Source organism: Grus americana, chromosome 2 (assembly GCF_028858705.1).
Source record: "Grus americana isolate bGruAme1 chromosome 2, bGruAme1.mat, whole genome shotgun sequence".
NCBI classification, from domain to species: Eukaryota; Metazoa; Chordata; class Aves; order Gruiformes; family Gruidae; genus Grus; species Grus americana.
Genome location: NC_072853.1, coordinates 118,831,622 through 118,849,279, shown reverse-complemented (window position 1 = coordinate 118,849,279; position 17,658 = coordinate 118,831,622). Strand labels below are relative to the sequence as shown.

General features: G+C 36.7%; 1 protein-coding gene across 2 annotated transcripts in view; it reads left to right on the top strand.

Annotated features, from left to right (window-relative positions):
* PDCD6IP (programmed cell death 6 interacting protein) overlaps window positions 1-14,581 on the top strand; it is a 34,692-nt gene extending 20,111 nt beyond the window's left edge. For both annotated transcript variants that reach the window (XM_054814336.1, XM_054814335.1), the window contains exons 8-18: window positions 2,186-2,408; window positions 3,118-3,241; window positions 3,961-4,138; window positions 4,539-4,650; window positions 5,995-6,164; window positions 6,939-7,187; window positions 8,552-8,686; window positions 9,613-9,707; window positions 12,404-12,536; window positions 12,893-13,107; window positions 13,921-14,581. In XM_054814336.1, the coding sequence (XP_054670311.1) occupies window positions 2,186-2,408; window positions 3,118-3,241; window positions 3,961-4,138; window positions 4,539-4,650; window positions 5,995-6,164; window positions 6,939-7,187; window positions 8,552-8,686; window positions 9,613-9,707; window positions 12,404-12,536; window positions 12,893-13,107; window positions 13,921-14,089 (1,803 nt within the window). In that variant the 3' untranslated portion in view covers window positions 14,090-14,581. The remainder of the gene's footprint in view (window positions 1-2,185; window positions 2,409-3,117; window positions 3,242-3,960; window positions 4,139-4,538; window positions 4,651-5,994; window positions 6,165-6,938; window positions 7,188-8,551; window positions 8,687-9,612; window positions 9,708-12,403; window positions 12,537-12,892; window positions 13,108-13,920) is intronic.
* The last annotated feature ends 3,077 nt before the right edge of the window (window positions 14,582-17,658 follow it).

Below are 17,658 nucleotides of genomic sequence, written 5' to 3'. Positions count from 1 at the left end.
TTAGCTACTGCAAAGATGAGAGGTATTGCTGTAGCTTTTATAAAGATGTATTTTAATGATTTTTGGGCAGTTTGATATTGCTTGACATGTTAAGTCTGTATCTGTACGTTCACATAAGCTTCTTGTCTCTGTGTAGCTAATCTAACAGATTTGTTAATAAATTTTCTTAAGTAATGTTATTAAAATAAACCCCAAAACATTACAGTTCTGCCTGGTCTATACCAAACTCATTTCCTGCAATCCTGATTTAAATCTGCATCATTTTTGAAAAATGTACAAACAGTTGTATTTTTAGCCTTTATAGCTTTTTGCCTCTATATCTGGTTTCTAGAGGGACTCAGATATAGATGTTGTGATGTGTAGGGTCTTCTCACCTTTTAAGTAAGGTAGGGAAAAAATGGCTAAAAGCGCGACTTTGTAGGATCCATGTGCAATATCTATTTATTGATATGCAGGAGAGTTGAGAGACTTGCAGAAGACTGTCATGTCTCTTGTTGACATTTTGAAAGTTACCATTATGCATTTATTGGCTTGGAGCTTGAAACTTTTTTTTGTATGCTTGTATGACAATTAAGTGCCCGTATGAACTTATAACAGCAAGTTGTTATGTTATGACCACATTACTACATGATAGATGAAGGTGTATCTGTTGTTTATTCTTGAGTTTCAAATCTGCCTAGCAGACCTCCTTTTCTAGGAGTCTACTGTAACAGAATATTAATGTTGTCTTTTTTTTTTGTGAGGTCTGGATATATAAAATTACTATCATTGTTAAGTTGTATAGTAAATTACCTTGTGTCCATGATTTTTCTTCATGTTTGTTACAGGAAGTATCCCTTCATGCTGAGAGGTAAATTTTAAGTGAAGCTTGAGGGGAAATACTTCATTATTACTTATTTTAGCAGTGTTTCATGAACAGCATGTAGTCAGAAGTTAAAATCCCATGTCTTCTTATTTAATACATTTAGTAAGATGAAACTTAAATCCTATTCTCCATAGTTATTAAAATACTGTTTCCATAATTAATTGAATTAGAGGTTTAGTATCCTTTTTTATGACTTTTCAAAAAAATGCAGTTGCTCTAAAGTAATACCATCTTTTTATTTCCCTTTTTAAAAGCTAGACAAAGATGGATTACATTGAGGGGGAAGATTAATGTAAATTCTTCCAAAGTATATATGCACGCCCCTGTTTCTTCTCCTCTCATTTTCTGTTTCTAGCAAACACTAGTTAGACTATAGTATTGTATCAAACAAAAACTACTGTTGTGTGATTTCTGGCACAATGGAAAGTGGCAAAAAATCTCAGCAATATTCAGATATTCGTCACTTCTACTGTAGCTCAGATTCCACTTCACAATCCCAAGAAGTTTGAGTTTTTGAATTGTTGTGAGTTTATGTAAACCTCAGCTGACATTGCTTTGTAGTATTTTGTGTTTACGTTCACAACACAAATGTGATCAGGATTGAACAGATACCATCAAAGGACAATGTTTTGTCTTGCATCTCTCCTGCAGTAAATTGGATGTAGGAAAACCAGATACCTCAGGGTTGCATCTGGGCTGAGCAGACAGAAGTGAAGAGATAGCAGACCTTGTATTTTATTTTAACTTGCAATAGGATTCCAGCATAATGTCTGTAGCTTCTGAGTGCAAGGTCAGGTGGATGTTAGTGGCAGATGTGAAAAGCATGGCTCTGGTCTCTTCCTTCATGAATGTGAACAAGGTTTGAGAAACAATTTGCAGTACCTGCAAAAGCAAGCTGTGGGTTTCATCAAACAACATGAAAATGACACTGTGACTTTTTTCTCTCTTTTTTTTTGGGGGGGGGGGGGGCAGTGTGTGTGAATGGGTATTTGAAGCATTATTGCTTCTAACTCATGATCACTTCTTTTGGATTTTGGGGAGTCATAGTGAGGGTATTGTGAAATATTAACTGGGTTACTCTTCTGGGTTTGGATTTTTTTTTTCCCCAATGAACTATTTTAATGAATAAAATCTCCCTTTTTCCTATTTGATACATGAAAGGGGAGAATATTTTCTTAAGGAAATACTAATATTGATCACATGTGTTGGCAGTAGTTACTTGGCTAACTGGGAAGCTCATCTGTTTTCCTAAGTATATATGAAAGGGAGAAAGAAAAGTTAATATTTTAATTTTTAATGTGGGTTTTTTTTTTTTTTTAGCATGCAGCAGACTTGGTGAAAACAGTGTCATCTCGTTATGATGAATATATAAATGTTAAAGATCTGGTTGACAAAATCAACCGTGCACTTGCAGCTGCCAAAAAAGACAATGACTTCATTTACCATGACCGGGTTCCTGACCTGAAAGATTTGGAGTCCATTGGAAAAGCCAGTCTTGTGAAGTCTACTCCAGTTGTTGTTCCCCTCAGTCAGAAGTTCACTGGTAAGCTGAGTGTGTGGAGCATACAGAGTAACTGTTACCTTGTGAAGCACATGATCACCAAAGTTTGTTTGTACCATGAAAAAGTAAACATGCAGTGTTTTTGAAAGTGCCATTTGTCTCTTCCAGTTTGTTCTACTATTTGATGATTAAAAAGTACCGGAAAATTTTCAACTACAGGTTGCAAATCATTATCTGCAACGTGCCCTTCTCTTAAAGATTTTCTCAGCAACTATATTTTATATATTAAACCAACCTTTTTAATTTCAGAAGGAACACTAATGTAAGGGAAAACTGTCATATTGTACAATCTTAACCTACTTGCTGGCCTTCCATAAAACTGAAAAAATTCAGTTTGGCTGTCCAGGGGAGTTCTAAAAAATGATCTTCTCTTTCTCATTTTCTTCCTTTAAAAACGCAGAATTAGAAATGAAGCCCTAAGGAAGAGCTGATTTGTAATCCTACAATTGTTTTAAATATAATGCCTTTAAATTATTTCTAAATCAATTTCAGTCTTAAAAACTGAGATATAATCTGAAGACCTGTAGAAATAGATACTATTTTTTTAAAGACATCTTGGGGAGTGGAGAGAGTATCTTAAACTGTTTAGATCAGTCTCTGTAGTACAACCTGTACGAAAGACCTATGAAGATGCTTGTGTCCTTTTTACCTCACAGTGCGACTTGAGTAATTTATACTACTTTAATTGCAGACCTGTTTGAGAAGATGGTTCCATTGCAAGTTCAGCAATCTGTGAGTGTTTATAACCAGAGAAAGGCAGATCTAGTAAACAGGTTAATAGCCCAGATGAGAGAAGCCACAAATCTGGCAAATGGGTAAGTATGGCTTCTTCTTAAATTTATCAAGAGGAGTTATGGAACAGCCTATAAACACTGGTTGCCTTGCAGCCTGCAGACATCCAGATTACAGCAGTGGGTTTTTTTATTACTGTATGGTGGGCTGACAAACTTAAGCTGTAGCAGGGGTATTTAGAACTGACTTTCTGCTGATGTTAAGACTGAAGGCATATTAAAAACAAATAGTTCAATCTTTCCTCATTTTTTAGGAGTCTGACACTTGCTCAGAAAAAGTTCCAGTTCCATTAATCTAGAAGGATTGTCAGATTCCAGTGGTCAACTTGATTGTACTAGTGACTCAATAAGTGACATTTTTTCCCCCAAAATCTTGTTCTTTAAAATAAATAATTTAAAAAATTGTATCGAGCTGAAAGATAGGAATGCACCTCAAGGCAATTGATTCTTTATCTACTAGATACTTACTACTGAAAATGTTTGCCATATTTTCTAAGTGCTAAAAACCTAGGATTTGTTTAGCTTTTTAAGAGCTTTGAAACTTATTTTTGGTATACACTAGGAATAAGTTTAGAGTTTTCAGTTTGAAATTTCTGTCCAGGAGTACATTATACTCTGTTTCTGTTGTAACTAACTGTGTGATTGTTTGGATAAGCAGTGTTATTTACAGGATAAAACCATCTAAAACTGGTTTACAGGATAAACCATCAACCAGTTGCTACTTAACATGTTGACCTTTTCAGTGTGTTGGCTTCCCTCAATCTTCCTGCTGCTATCGAAGATGTGTCTGGTGATACTGTTCCTCAGTCTATTCTGAACAAGTCGAAGTCTGTGATTGAACAGGGAGGAATTCAGACTGTTGATCAGCTGATCAAAGATCTGCCTGAACTGCTACAAAGGAACAAAGAAATTTTAGATGAAGTAAGCTCAGCAACCACTAACACTAAAACATTCTTAAAAAACACCACTGCTGAACTTTTTCTTTTGAAATGACAATAGAAAAAACGCACAATTATCCAATGCTTGTAACTTTAATAGTACTTTTAAAAATACGCCATTTAAGTGTTTAGTTTATACAAAAACTGTGCTGTCACATGTGGATGTTCCCTTACAAGTATTTTGTTTTTAAAAACTGTTGGGAGGGAGGGGGAGAAACATTTTTAAAAAATGGGGTAATTTGTGCCTTCGTGGCTGTGTTTTATTTGCCAAAGTTACAAAGGAGGTGTAAGCATTTTTTGTATTTTTCTACACTAGCTGTATATTTTGTAGTTATTTCATGTTTAGAACTGCTTGTAATGCATGTAACATTTTACTCTTGTAGTCACTAAGATTATTAGATGAGGAAGAAACTACAGACAATGAGCTGCGAACAAAATTCAAGGACCGCTGGCAGAGAACGCCATCCAATGAACTCTATAAGCCTTTAAGGGCAGGTAAAGTTCCTATTTCATGCTTTGGATTCTGGGGTTGCTGTAAAAACGTTCATTCTCATTGTGTAAATTAAAGTAGTTTATAATGCTCTGATATTATCGTTAAAGATACAAATTTCGGTTTAGGAGAGATGATGCCAAAATATCCTGATTGCAATTTGCACCATTTTTTGGAGTTGAGAGATGATGTGATAGCAGAGAATTTGCTGCTGCTTTTGCACCCCTGGAGTGCATATGCATGCTAAAATTTCAGAAAGCATATGTGTTGGGGTTTAACCTGGCAGGCAGCTAAAACAACCACACAGCCGTTTGCTCCCTTCCCCTCACCTCCTGGTGGGATGAGGGAAAGAATTGGAAAAAAAAGGTAAAACTTGTGGTTTGAGGTAAGGACAGTTTAACATGACAGAAAAGGAAGAGAATAATAATAATAGAATATTTAAAAAAAAAAAAAAAAGAAAAAGTGATGCATAGCACAATTGCTCACCACCTGCAGATCACCAATGCCCAGCTAGCTCCCGAGCCGTGGTCTCAACCCCTGGCCAGTTTCCCCCAAGTTATATACTGAGCATGACGTCCTATGGTATGGAATATCCCTTGGGCCAGTTGGGGTCAGCTGTCCCAGCTGTGTCCCCTCCCAGCTTCTTGTGCACCCCCAGTCTCCTTGCTGACTGGGCAGTATGAGAAGCCAAAAAGTCCTTGACTTCAGTGTAAACATTGCCTAGCAACAACCAAAATATCAGTGTTATCAACACTATGCTCATCCTAAATCCAAAGCACAGCACTGTACCTGCTAGCCAAACCCAGGACAATATGTAATGAAAAACAGTTGCCCTCCTAAGAATCTGGTTGCAATTACCTTTTAAATACTTTAGTGTATTTTCTTTATATATTAACATCTTTTTTTATTTTTATTTCCCATCAAGGTGTTCTTTTCTCTTTGATTTGGTGTTTTTTCTTCCCCAGCAGTTAGTCAAACTACTTAGGGCCATCACTATAGCATGTTTTCTGTGCGCTTAATATGTAATGTTTTGAAGGTAACAAGGAACTGATAACACTGCCATAGTTTGCCAAAGTTATAGGGGTTTAAATCTGGGGAGTAGCTCAAACCAGTGTTTATTCATATACTTTCGTTTGCTTATCTGGATAATTAAGTTAGGTGCCTAGTTGATGCACTATTTAAAACATGACTTATAAGTTTTATTTATAAGTCTTAATAACGTCATAATGTACAGGCTCATAAAATGTATGAAGACTTGCTGCAAAGCATGAAAACTGCTCTGGTGCAAGACTTGACTAAAACAAGTTTTGAAATGATGTAAACACTTTTTTTTCCCCTCCCACCACCAGAGGGAGCCAACTACCATAGTATTTTGAATAGAGCTGTGCAAGCAGATGGCCAAGTCAAAGAGCGCTATCAGTCTCACCGGGATACGATTGCACTTCTGTGTAAGCCAGAGTCAGAACTCAACGCAGCCATTCCTTCCGCCAACCCAGCAAAAACATTACAAGGAAGTGAGGTAAAGCGTTGAAATTTGTCTCTTATTTTTGAATAGAAGTGCTATTTGTGTGACAAAGTAAACTTAACAAGAATTGATGTGGAAGCTGATCCTTAGCTGCTCTTGTTTCTGTCACAATTGATGCAAGAGGTAACTAACATTTGGAAAATAAGTTGTCTTTTTATTTAAAATTTGCTAGAGTATGTTTTGTTACACTTAGTGTGAGCACATTCAATTGCCATGGACAGCAAGACTGGCTGACTATTATAAAAGTAGCAATTCTTGATGAATATTTTTGTTATGTAGGGTGATGGGGTGTAGTGCTTTGGTTCTTGGGGCAGTTAGGCAATGTAAAAGACATGGTCCAGTATTTTAAAGTATTAGGCAATTACACCAACTTGCTTTCCAAGAAAGTCATGGCTCGTTTACAGCAATGTGATTATTTTTTGCATAGGAGTGATTTAAAGTCAGTGTATTTGACTGCTGTTTTTAGAATATCCTATTGGAAGGTATCTAACCAGTTTTTTTTAAAAAAATAGATTTAACAATCTTTGTAGTAATTCAGTGTTATTAGTGGAAGCAAAACTTTAGAGGAGAATATAGCTTGAGAAATGCTTGAAGATCTGTTTCTTTGCATTTTGTCTTGGTTTGTCGTCTTAAACACATTTATAAACAAAAAGTCATGCAGTAGTGTTGCCACCATCAGTGAGGAGTGCAAAATAGGAACAAGTAATAGAGATACTTCTGCAATAATTCCTCTAAACGTGCTACCTTCTGACAATTTTTATTGCCTAGGTTGTTAATGTCTTAAGAACTTTGTTGGCCAATCTGGATGAAGTTAAGAAGGAGAGAGAACAACTGGAAAACGACCTGAAATGTGTAAATTTTGACATGACAAGTAAATTCCTGACTGCACTTGCACAGGATGGTGCTATAAATGAGGAGGCTATCTCTGTGACTGAGTTGGACAGAATTTATGGAAGTTATACACAGAAAGTGCAAGAGTCCCTGAAGAAGCAGGAAGAACTTCTTAAAAACATTCAGGTACAGCACCTTGTATGTCTTCCCCTGAAACTAAGGAGCAACGATTCCGCTACTTTTCCAGTGCTTTAGAAATCTCACCTTGCTTTCTACTCTGTTTTGCTTGTTACTCTGTCTTAGGCCAGTTGATACTCCTTTCCTCCTCTAATCACTGAAAAATAACAGGAGTGTTTTTTGTGTTCACTGGAAAGAAATGTGAATTTTTAGCAGAATTTCCCAGAGCTCCAGTGTAAATTCTTGTGGACCTTTTCTTGGCCCAGGTCTGCAGATGGCTTTGCCCTTGAAAGAAGCTTAACTGGTGTGTTAAGTTTTTGTTTTGGGTTTTCCCCTCATTCCATCTTAATAATTCTTTCTGGGATAACAGGAGACCTGTCCTTACTGTCTATTAGAGGACATTTTGGGTCTCTGAAATACATTTTGGTTTATTCCTAATTGCTATTTACAATGTGCTTGACTTCCAGCATGTGCAAAGCTCATCAAAGTAAAACATTAATGAGAATTTTCCAGAGCTGATTTATAAATTCCATCATAATTTGTCAGTAACACTAGGGGCAGGTACCTGAAACTTTGCAAAAGAGGAAGTGTTAGTGCTTGGACAAGTGACAGTAGAGGCTTGAGCAATGATAGAGCCTATTTGTGCACAAGATTACTTGCAACTTCTGACTGCAGCTTGCATTTGGAAGAATAAGAGACTTTTCCAAAAGGGAACAAATTGTTTCTAAATGACCATGTGGCCCATGTTTATCAAGGATTTTATATTCAGATATCTTTTAACATATATACTTTAAAAATTTTGATGAACATTACTTTGATGTTTGAATGTCCTGGAGTTCAAGTCTGATGGCTGCTTATGGCAGCTGAAGTAGTCTTTTTCAGTTTGCTGCTTTGTTTATTTTCCTAAAAGATGAGATGTAGATAATCCTTCTGTTGGTTTTCCAGTTCCCTGTCCTTTTAATAACTTGCCAATGTCAACCAAATTTGAGGTAGTGCTTCTTAAAAGTACTAACTTTCAGTATGATTTTATGAATATCAATGGAGGGTAGTACAGGAGAGAGCCTAATTAGTATAGCCTCTGAAAGAGAGTCTGCAGTACGAACTTCAGAGTTAGCTGAAGGCAGCCCACAACAGAACAGATAATTAGCTGATACCTACTGCCAGTGAGTTAATATATGTATAGTTCTAAAATAGCCACTGCACTTGGCAGATAGCAAGTATTGGGAAGTACAGTATGTGACTGGAAGGTGAGGAAAGGTAGATTTTGAGAAAAGGGGGCAGAAGAAATGAGTAAGGGGAAAAACCTAAAAGATACAGAATATTACGTGGAACTAGCTTGCATTGTTTTCACTGCTTATTTTTTCCCTTTTAAGAATGCACATCAGGATTTTTCAAAGATGAAACAATCAAACAATGAATCTAATTTGAGAGAAGAAGTTTTGAAGAACTTAGCTGTAGCAAATGACAACTTTGTGGAACTTGTAGCCAATTTAAAAGAAGGCACAAAGGTACGGTAACGCTTAAGGGATTGGAAGAACTTTTTAACAATTTATTTACACAATGAGACGTGAATCAAAAATCATAATAAACTTTGCTGATATGCTAGATGAGAGGTACATTTTTGAGGATTTTACTACTGAAGTGAGGACAGTGAGTTGCTTCAATTTTTATTGTTTTGACAGCTGTGAAACACTTCTTTGTTCCTATCTGAAAAGTAAGCTTTCCTGAGCATTGCTTTATATTAGAATAGGAAAAGATATTAATTACAGCTGAATAACTGATGCTGAAGTACCCAGAAGAGCCATTTTATCTGAGGAATTCTTTCATCTGTTCTCCCATGGTATTTAATCACCTTATCAAATTTGTGGTTTATATACTACTACTGCATATATAAGGAGAGATGAGGAGGGCTTTATTTAACTTGCTTTTTTTGATCTGGGCTTCTGGAAGGTGTCTTACTGCTTCTGTATTAAGTACTTTTTGCTGGTTTATTGACAGCTCACTAGAGGAAAAAAGAAAATAAAACTCTGAAATGTCTATAGAAATGAGATGCATGGAACTGACTGAAGGTAGTAAAATTAGAAAAAGAAAAAATTATCCTGTAAAAATAGTTAATCACCGGAAGTGATCTAGTTTTGTTCTGGTTTTAATATATTTTCTAGTTGTCTTAAACTATTTTTATATTTACACACACATATATATATTAAAAAACCCACCCAATTGTATGATATTAGAGATGGACAACAGCTAACTATTATTTGTTTTTGAAAAGCAGAATAAAATGCACTAGCAAACTTCACTAGAATGGCAGGTTCTGGGCACTGTAATAATATAACTCCTATAATTGGATCAGTATGTAAAAATATGCTAGCATGGAGTCTGCAAGTATTGATTGAGCATGTTGGTGTTTTGTTTTGGTTTTGTTCTTCACTAGTTTTACAATGAGCTGACAGAAATCCTGCTGAAATTCCAAAACAAATGCAGTGACATTGTCTTTGCTCGCAAGACTGAAAGAGATGAACTGCTCAAGTAAGATTTCAGTGTTTTGTTTAAGCATTGTAGAAATAGTTAAGTATTTATCTAGAAATTAATCTTTGGGGATGTGTTTGTTTATCACCTCATCTTTGCCTTAATGCTAACCCCACTCTTCCCTCCCCTGAAAAACTAGGAAAGTGATAGGAGAAAGAAATGGAAAAATCTACTTTGAAGTCCGCTCTGTTGCTCCTGTATACAGTTCAGCATGAATCTGTTTCATCTTGTGATTTCACTCTCAGTTCTTCGGCATGCATCTTTTAATCATTTTATTTTATTCTTTCATTTGAGGAACTTCTGATTACTGTACCTTGCTCCTGCTGTCATTTTGGTTTGAGAAATTAGATAAATGCTATAGCATATGATTGCCTTCCATGTGCCCAGTGTGGTGGTGGTGGAAAATGTTGGTACTCCACCTGTGCTCCGTAGTCTGATCTAGTCTGATATTTTATCATTGGTTAGATACGTGGTTTGCCTACACCGCTGGGGAGAGAAGTAGATTTTGTCCTTGATGTGAAGGAGAGTGTCAGATGTTGCCGTTGTCCCTCACGTGTGGGATCAGGCCAGTATAGTATGCTTCAGTGATTTATTTTTTTTTAGGCTCTCCTCTCCAGAGGAAAGCATAACTGAAAAGGCTTGCCTTTTAATCAGTATTCTTTAGCAAAACATGTAGGCTTTTATAAAAAGGGCTAGGTGTTACTAAAGTTTCAATTGGTGAAACTGCAGTTGTTCTGTGCATTTACCATGTTGTGAATGAGATGCTCAGCCCTCAAATTTTACCTTTCCTAACTTCATCCTTTGTAGAACTGTTCTTTTTCAGTTGGGCATTGTGCTTGTAAATGAATTCTTAGTAACTGTATACAACCCATTCCACTTCCTACAGTCAAGCAATTTGGAAGCTGTAGGCTGCCTAACCAAGGCTTAGGTCTGAATTTCTCACATCTCTAATATGTTAACATTCAGTGTTAAAGCTGTAGGTTTTGTGTTGATATAACATTCAGCTGAATCTTGCCATGTCATCTCTTACTGCCTCATGTTAACTGTTTGCTGACGTGAAACCTTGTCAAGGTTGGGGCAATGATCAGATTTGGGATATTTGTAGTATACGTCTAAAAACTTATTTCTCAGTGCACTCAACCCACAGTTTGAGTGAATAAAATGTATGTTTTGCCCCTGCTTCCCCTCTCTCCAACTACAATAGAAATACTGACTGTGGGCTGCATCTTCACTTAGTAAAAATGAATTTGTTTAGGTGGTTTCTCATTTAGAACTAGAGATTTTCCCCCCCCCACACACACGTAACAATTGCCCATTGGGGGATCAGTTTTAATAGTGTTTTAAGCTTCACATTTAATGTGTTTGGTCACTTTGTGGTCAAAATCCACTTCACTCTGAATGGTACCACTGTTCTGTAAGCCATCAGTCTTCGCAGCATGATTTAAAGAAGAAAATTGTTACTTCTATCCCTTATGTCATCTTCTAAGATGTTTTGGTTTTGTTAGTTTCAGAATAATAGTGTTGAACAGTTACTCCGCTATCTGCAAGAAATAGTTTGAGCATCAAAACAATTTCCAGCTTTTTCTTCATCGTTCTTTTTTACTGCAGGCGTAACTGTGAATACAGGTTTTTTTCAGTCCTGTTTTTTCTACCAAGTTTCTGCAAAAGTTGTGTTTTGTTCTCCTTCTTTGGAGCTCACCTTTGCATGCTATATAATAGGAGCCTGTAGTTTGTTGCTAACTAGCCTCTATACCTTTGTCAGTCTCCTCTGTCTTCTGTTTCAGAATGCCAGGTATTGAGTTCTAGCTGTTACATATTGCTCACCTATCACTTTTATGCAAAATTGCCTGGAATTTTAAATGCTTCCTAAAGTGTCTCTGAAGAATCTGCCCAATCCTAAATATTGAATCTTTGCATTGAGAAATGCACCACATTCCTCTGAATACGCAACGTAGAACTGCTTCATTGGAGTTTTCATGAAAAGCTGACTGTGTAATTACACTGTTTAGTGGCAGCTTGTAGTACAACATGACACCAAAGCCTCCTTTGTATCTTACCAAGCGTAATTCCAACACTGGAGGTAACAGAGAACTTGAAAGCTCATGTGCTGAGCCATTTAGATTTTTGCCAGGATTGTTTGATGGTTATGCTTACCCAGATATGAATGATATTGCAGACTCTCTAGTGAGCTTTTTTTTTTTAAACTGTTCTGTTAGGTGTATGGTATTTGCATGCAATATTAGTTAATATAGGGCAATCTACAAGCACCATGACATTGCTTTTCTTCTGTATTTGAGCATCTTTTTACATGTCAAAATTACTGAAATTTGCTCTTATCCTTTTCCATGGCCTTGAGGTTTCCTTAGGTTCTCAGGAAAGCTTCCAAGTTGCTAAATGTTCTGACTATTCTATAATTTCTGATCCTGAAGCTTTTGCCTAATTCAGTGATTTATACCCAGTACTGAGTTGGAACACAAAGACATTATTAGAAAATTAATGTAAGAGTTAATCAGAGGGTTGGCTAGAGGATTGTTTCAGTGGAAGTGATTTGGACTCCACATTTGGTTTGAGCTAGGTCAATGATCATGCTTTAAACACTAGATTAACTCTGTTGCATCTTTTTAGCTTAGCTTGCTGAAGTGTGTAACAAACAATTCTTAAACTAAACTGTATGCTTGCTTGTTTGTTTTTAATAGGGATTTGCAGCAAAGCATTGCTAGGGAACCCAGTGCTCCCTCTATTCCTCTGCCTACGTATCAGACCACGTCAGCTGGAGGAAGTAAGCCTGCTGCATCGTCGACTCCTACTCCAGCACCCAGAACCGTGGTGGTAAATATATGCTATGGAATTAATGGGTTGAAAATAGAAGGTCCTTACTTTGGAACTCCAAACTGATCTGTAACTTGTATTTATCACTTCTTAATATGTTGGTGTATTTGGAAATGTGTTGAAGTGAAATAGACGGCAAAGTCTAAAGACTTTGCAGAGAGGTGTATTATTGGTGTTCATAACTTACAGATTTGAAATTGAAAACTTATTGCTATTTAGATGCTTTGCATTATTACCTGTATAGACTAAATATAGAATGCCTGTTTAAAACAAAAATCAGCTAATCATGTAACCACAGCTTTTGATTCCAAGACTTCCAGAAAGAAGCTCTAGCTTAATTCACTTTCTCTTGTTAGGGGACTAAACCGCAGCCACCAGCACGGCCACCACCACCAGTGATTTCTGCAGCAAGCAGTTCCTCTTCTGCATCAGCACCTTCTGGAACAGCTGCCGCTCCCGCTGCTCCTGCTCCTACTCCTACTCCTGCTCCAGGAACCAGTGGACCTGCAGCAAGCACTGCACCTTCACAGGCACAGGGACCTCCTTATCCAACTTACCCAGGTTTCCCAGGGTAAGCTATGGGAGTACTTAAGCAGTTCTTTGTTTTCCTGTTATCTAAAAGCACTTGTTTGTTGCATGTGACATATTTAAATCAGTTATTGTTATAACTGAAGATGTGTTTTGTGTTTGAGGCAAGATGGGTTTTTTTGTTGTGGGGTTTTTTGTTTTTAGTTTTAATCATGTAATTCTTGTTGGAATCATTTGCTGGTACCATTTGTGGGAGGGTTCATTTTAAGTTTTTTGTAGTTTGGCTTTTTTAAAGGAGAAGGGAGATGGGACTGCAGTTCCTTAACTGTGGTTTGTGGACTATTGCCAGCCCTTACATAAGTTGTTGGTGTTGTTTATCTCAAAAGTGTTGGCATATCTCATTTTTCAAATCTTGGTATCTTGCTAAAGATGATGAAAAATAGAGAAAAAAATTCCAGTTGAGTAGTGTGCTTTCTTCTGATGCTTTTTTTCCCTATCTTTCTGGAATCATCACGAGAAATTAAAGGCAGCTGCTCTCTCCTTCAGTAGCAGGCTCAGCAAATGTTAAAATATGTACAATGATATTAAACATAAGAGAAGCAATTTAGATCAGCTCTAGTTCCAGCAAGTTCCCTTTACTTCACCTTCTGTCTGCACTTCCATTCCACGCGTTATAGTTTGGGGTTTTTTCATCTTTGGTCCTTGAAAATTACCACACTTTCTGCTGCATAAAAAGGAAAATGATAAGAAAGCATTTGCAGTGATAGCATGTCTTTTTGTATCTATTAATGGATTGTTACTTGCAAAACACTGATTATGTTAATTTGCAACTAAAGTATGCTTCCCTCCCCCACAGGTTTTGCCAGATGCCAATGCCGATGGGCTATAATCCATACATGTATGGTCAGTATAATCTGCCATATGCACCCTCACCTGTGTATCAAACCCCTGGACAACCACCATATCCGGCACCTCAACAACCTGGATACCCTTTTCCTCAACAGCCTTATTACCCTCAGCAATAATGTATCTGCAAAGAAGCTGCTCTTGTTAAAATTTGGGAGAAATTGGCAATAAACTTACTAAAACTTTTAGCTTCAGTTAATATACCACACTGAACTGTATGCAGTCGATAACTCCTGTTTATTGTTAACTGCTCAGAAATGTCTAGATCAGTCTTTGATTACATTAAACACTTTGAAAGATCTGCCGCAGTGGTTTAGACTGTAGACTAATGCCAGAATTAGAGCCTAATTCAGTGATCTGAAACTGTAACACTACATGTTGGCTAGACCAAAATGTTTCTTTGCAAAAATCCTATAAGTAACAAATGGGTTCAGATGGGAAAAGTGAAGCAGTGTGTGCACTGGGTGTGATACATTCTATGGAAACATATAGCATTTCCTGCTCCATTGGTTTGTATTTTTTTGACTTTAGTTAAAATATGCTATTTTGTCTAATAATCAAGGCCTTGTAAATCATCAGTAAAAAAATAAATTACTTAAGAATGGTTTAAACACTTGGCATTCTTATTACCGTAAAAAAGTGTTTTGTGTCTCTCTAGAGTCTTTCATTTGTCCCTTGACTTGCATAACATAAAGGTAATTTCTCAAGTGTTTAGCCTTACAACTGAATTTTCACCCCTTTTCCTTGATTCTGTATTTTTGTGGTGGAATCTATAATTAACCATTTAAACGTTGGTAGATGAAGTCTTGCAGGTAGACTTTTCATATAACTTTGAAGTATATTGGACTAAAATATGTTCATTATCATTTTAAAAGAATGGTTAATCTCATCTCCAGAATACTACATAAGGGGGATCAGGGTCCCTCTTACAGGACCAGTCTAGCCCACATTTTCCAAAGAAATGTTGATCAGAAATGTGTTATGGCTCAAAATAGGGCAACTATTGATTGTTGGAACTTTTCGGATTATGTTTTTAAATGATTGCTTTTTTTTTCCCTTGAAAAAATTAATGTATTCCCTCAGGGAGCTTGTCATCAGTGGAGAAACTTTTTTTTGTGGGGAAAAAAAAATATTATCTTGTAAACTAAAGCACATTGAATGTTTACTTTTGGATCCATCTTTTCAAGGGATCAATAACCTTGCACTACATTTTGCATTAGATAGTGAAGAACAGAAGTTTGTGCTTAATGGCTTCTACCAAATATTTACTAACCATCTTTCAGTCTTTTTTACTTCTTTTTTTTTTAAAAAAAAAAACAAACCATGTTTGTCTGGTGTGGGACTCTCCATTCCTTTAGCCCTTGGCAGGAGTTACTTAGTTCTGTGGGACAGTTAATTTCCTCAGTGCTTCATACAAGATATTCTGGCCTTACAGAATAGCTATCACAATACCTACATTAAATGTTCCTGCTTTGTTTTTCTATTTAAGTGCCTGATTAAAATATCGAGGTATATTTTAATGTAGGGGTTTAGAGGGTGCCAGTTACTGTAGCATCTGGGTGGAAACCTTGCTGGATCTTGGATACTCTTCCTCAGAAAGAAAGCAGCATACGTATCCATATGAGCTCCTCTCTTTCTTTCTCAAGTTGTTCTTGCTATGTGATCACTCTGGTTACTGTGTGAAAACTATTTGTCTTTAATAATCCCTGACCCCCATAGAAAATGTGGCTTGAAAGGTAAAAAAAAGCATCCCTTGTAGAACATGAGTATCTAATTCTAAAGTTACTAATCGTAAAGAATCTAAATGATGTAGGGGAACAGGATGAACTAAGGGAATACAGCACCCTAGGTACAAGTGTGCACAAGGACAGGTGCTTTGCATTTCTTTACAAACATTGCTGATGGGGTGGCACAGGAATCTCTCCTTTTTTTTTCTTTTTTTTTTTTTTTTCCCCTGATGAGAATACATAAGAGGCAAGCAAGGACAATGAGAAAAAGCTAGGAAGATAACTAACTGTTTAGAACCAACAATCAGAACCTGATTTTACTCTTAACTGGAAAAACAGTAGTTTTCCACTAATTTCACTGTGTCAACGTGAGCAAGTGCAAGTCTAATGCAACCTTTTAAGTTTCTAGTACACTATGGCCTGTAGATTTTTCAGTTTGCACATTAGATGCTTTTAAGCTATTGTGTAAGTTTGTCTCTAGTGCCTCAATTTATGAAACTTATTTTAATGCTGTATAAAAATGTAACTTGGTTCAGCATAAAGATTCCTAGAACTGAAATTTCCTTTTTAAAATTTCATAGATCTGGAATCACTGTTAAAACATTTTTTCCAGTTGTGTTACTGCTTGCTTTAGTCTGCTATTATTTGAATATGTATAGAAATCTATGCATTACATTGAGCTTTCCCATGATTGTTTTTCTCCTTTTTTTTTTCTTCTAAAAATCCAGACACATGTATGTATCTGCTTTTAAGCATGCAGCTGTCATGACTTTGGTTGAAATGTTATCTTGTTCTTCTAGAGTTTATTAAAAAAGATCAGTTAGAAAACCTGATTTCATGGCTTTTTCTCTTGGAGTCCTTTGGCTTCAGGCAAGTGTTATTTTGGAAAGGATGGAAATGAATTATGGGCCCCCAAGTAAGTTTGTGCTGTGGTGAAGGCACTTGGCGTATTGTCCACTGTGTGAAATGGTAGCCTGCGTACAGCTGCTGCTCTGGAATAACAGCTGTTCCAATCCTGATAATTGTGTTTATTTCTAAAGCTGATGGAGGGTATTACCCTTTGATTCTATGAAGAGGAAATGGTAAGGTCCTTCTGCCTTCAGAAACTTGGATTCAAAGTTTGTTTTCATGAACTCACGTTAGGCTGGATTTCATACGACTTACAGCAGCTTGGCTTTGCTGAGTAAAGCGATGGAAGGCTTCTAAGGTCAGTTAACTTTTCCCAGCAGATAAGTGGCCCCTATGAGCATGCCAAGAAGGTGTGGGGTTTTGGGGTTTGGGTTTGTTTGGGGTTTTTTTTGGAGTGGGGGGTGGGTGGGGTTTTGTTTTTTGTTGGTAGGTTTGGGTTTTTTGTTTTTTTTTTTTAGAAAAAGACTATAATGCCATGGTTATTGCAATTGCAGCGTGGAGACAAAAGTTTACAATTACCTCCTTTTGGAGACTTTGAAATCAAGCATTTATTTTGTCTTGCATAAAAGTTTCAATGCACTTAATGAGAAAAGGAAGTCTTATGAATCAAAGTAATTACGGATCATCAGTGAAATACCAAACTATTGCAGGGCGAGTAGGTCTTTCCTCAATTTTTTTTTCTTTTTAATGCGGTTTCAGCCCATATGAAAAAGTGTCATCTTTCCTGACCACTAATTTGACATTGCCAGCTAATGATGGTTCTTTTTCTGTCATCCCAGATAGGATTATCTTAGCGCTTTTGGGGCTGATCTGTGGGATCTAATCTGAATTACAGTGAACGTAGTCCTTTGCTATTTCAAAGTACCTTGAGGCAGTATTTGGACCTTGATGTTCTGAAATGACGTTACCTGTTGCCAGGTAGCTGAAAATGGCAAGAAAAGTCTTTGGAAAGCAATTTTTTTTCTTTGTGTTAGCAGAGAGAGGTTTGTTACTAAAATGCGCTTTGTTCTGAAGTGACTTGCATCTCAGAACCTGTTTTCTGGCACATATTT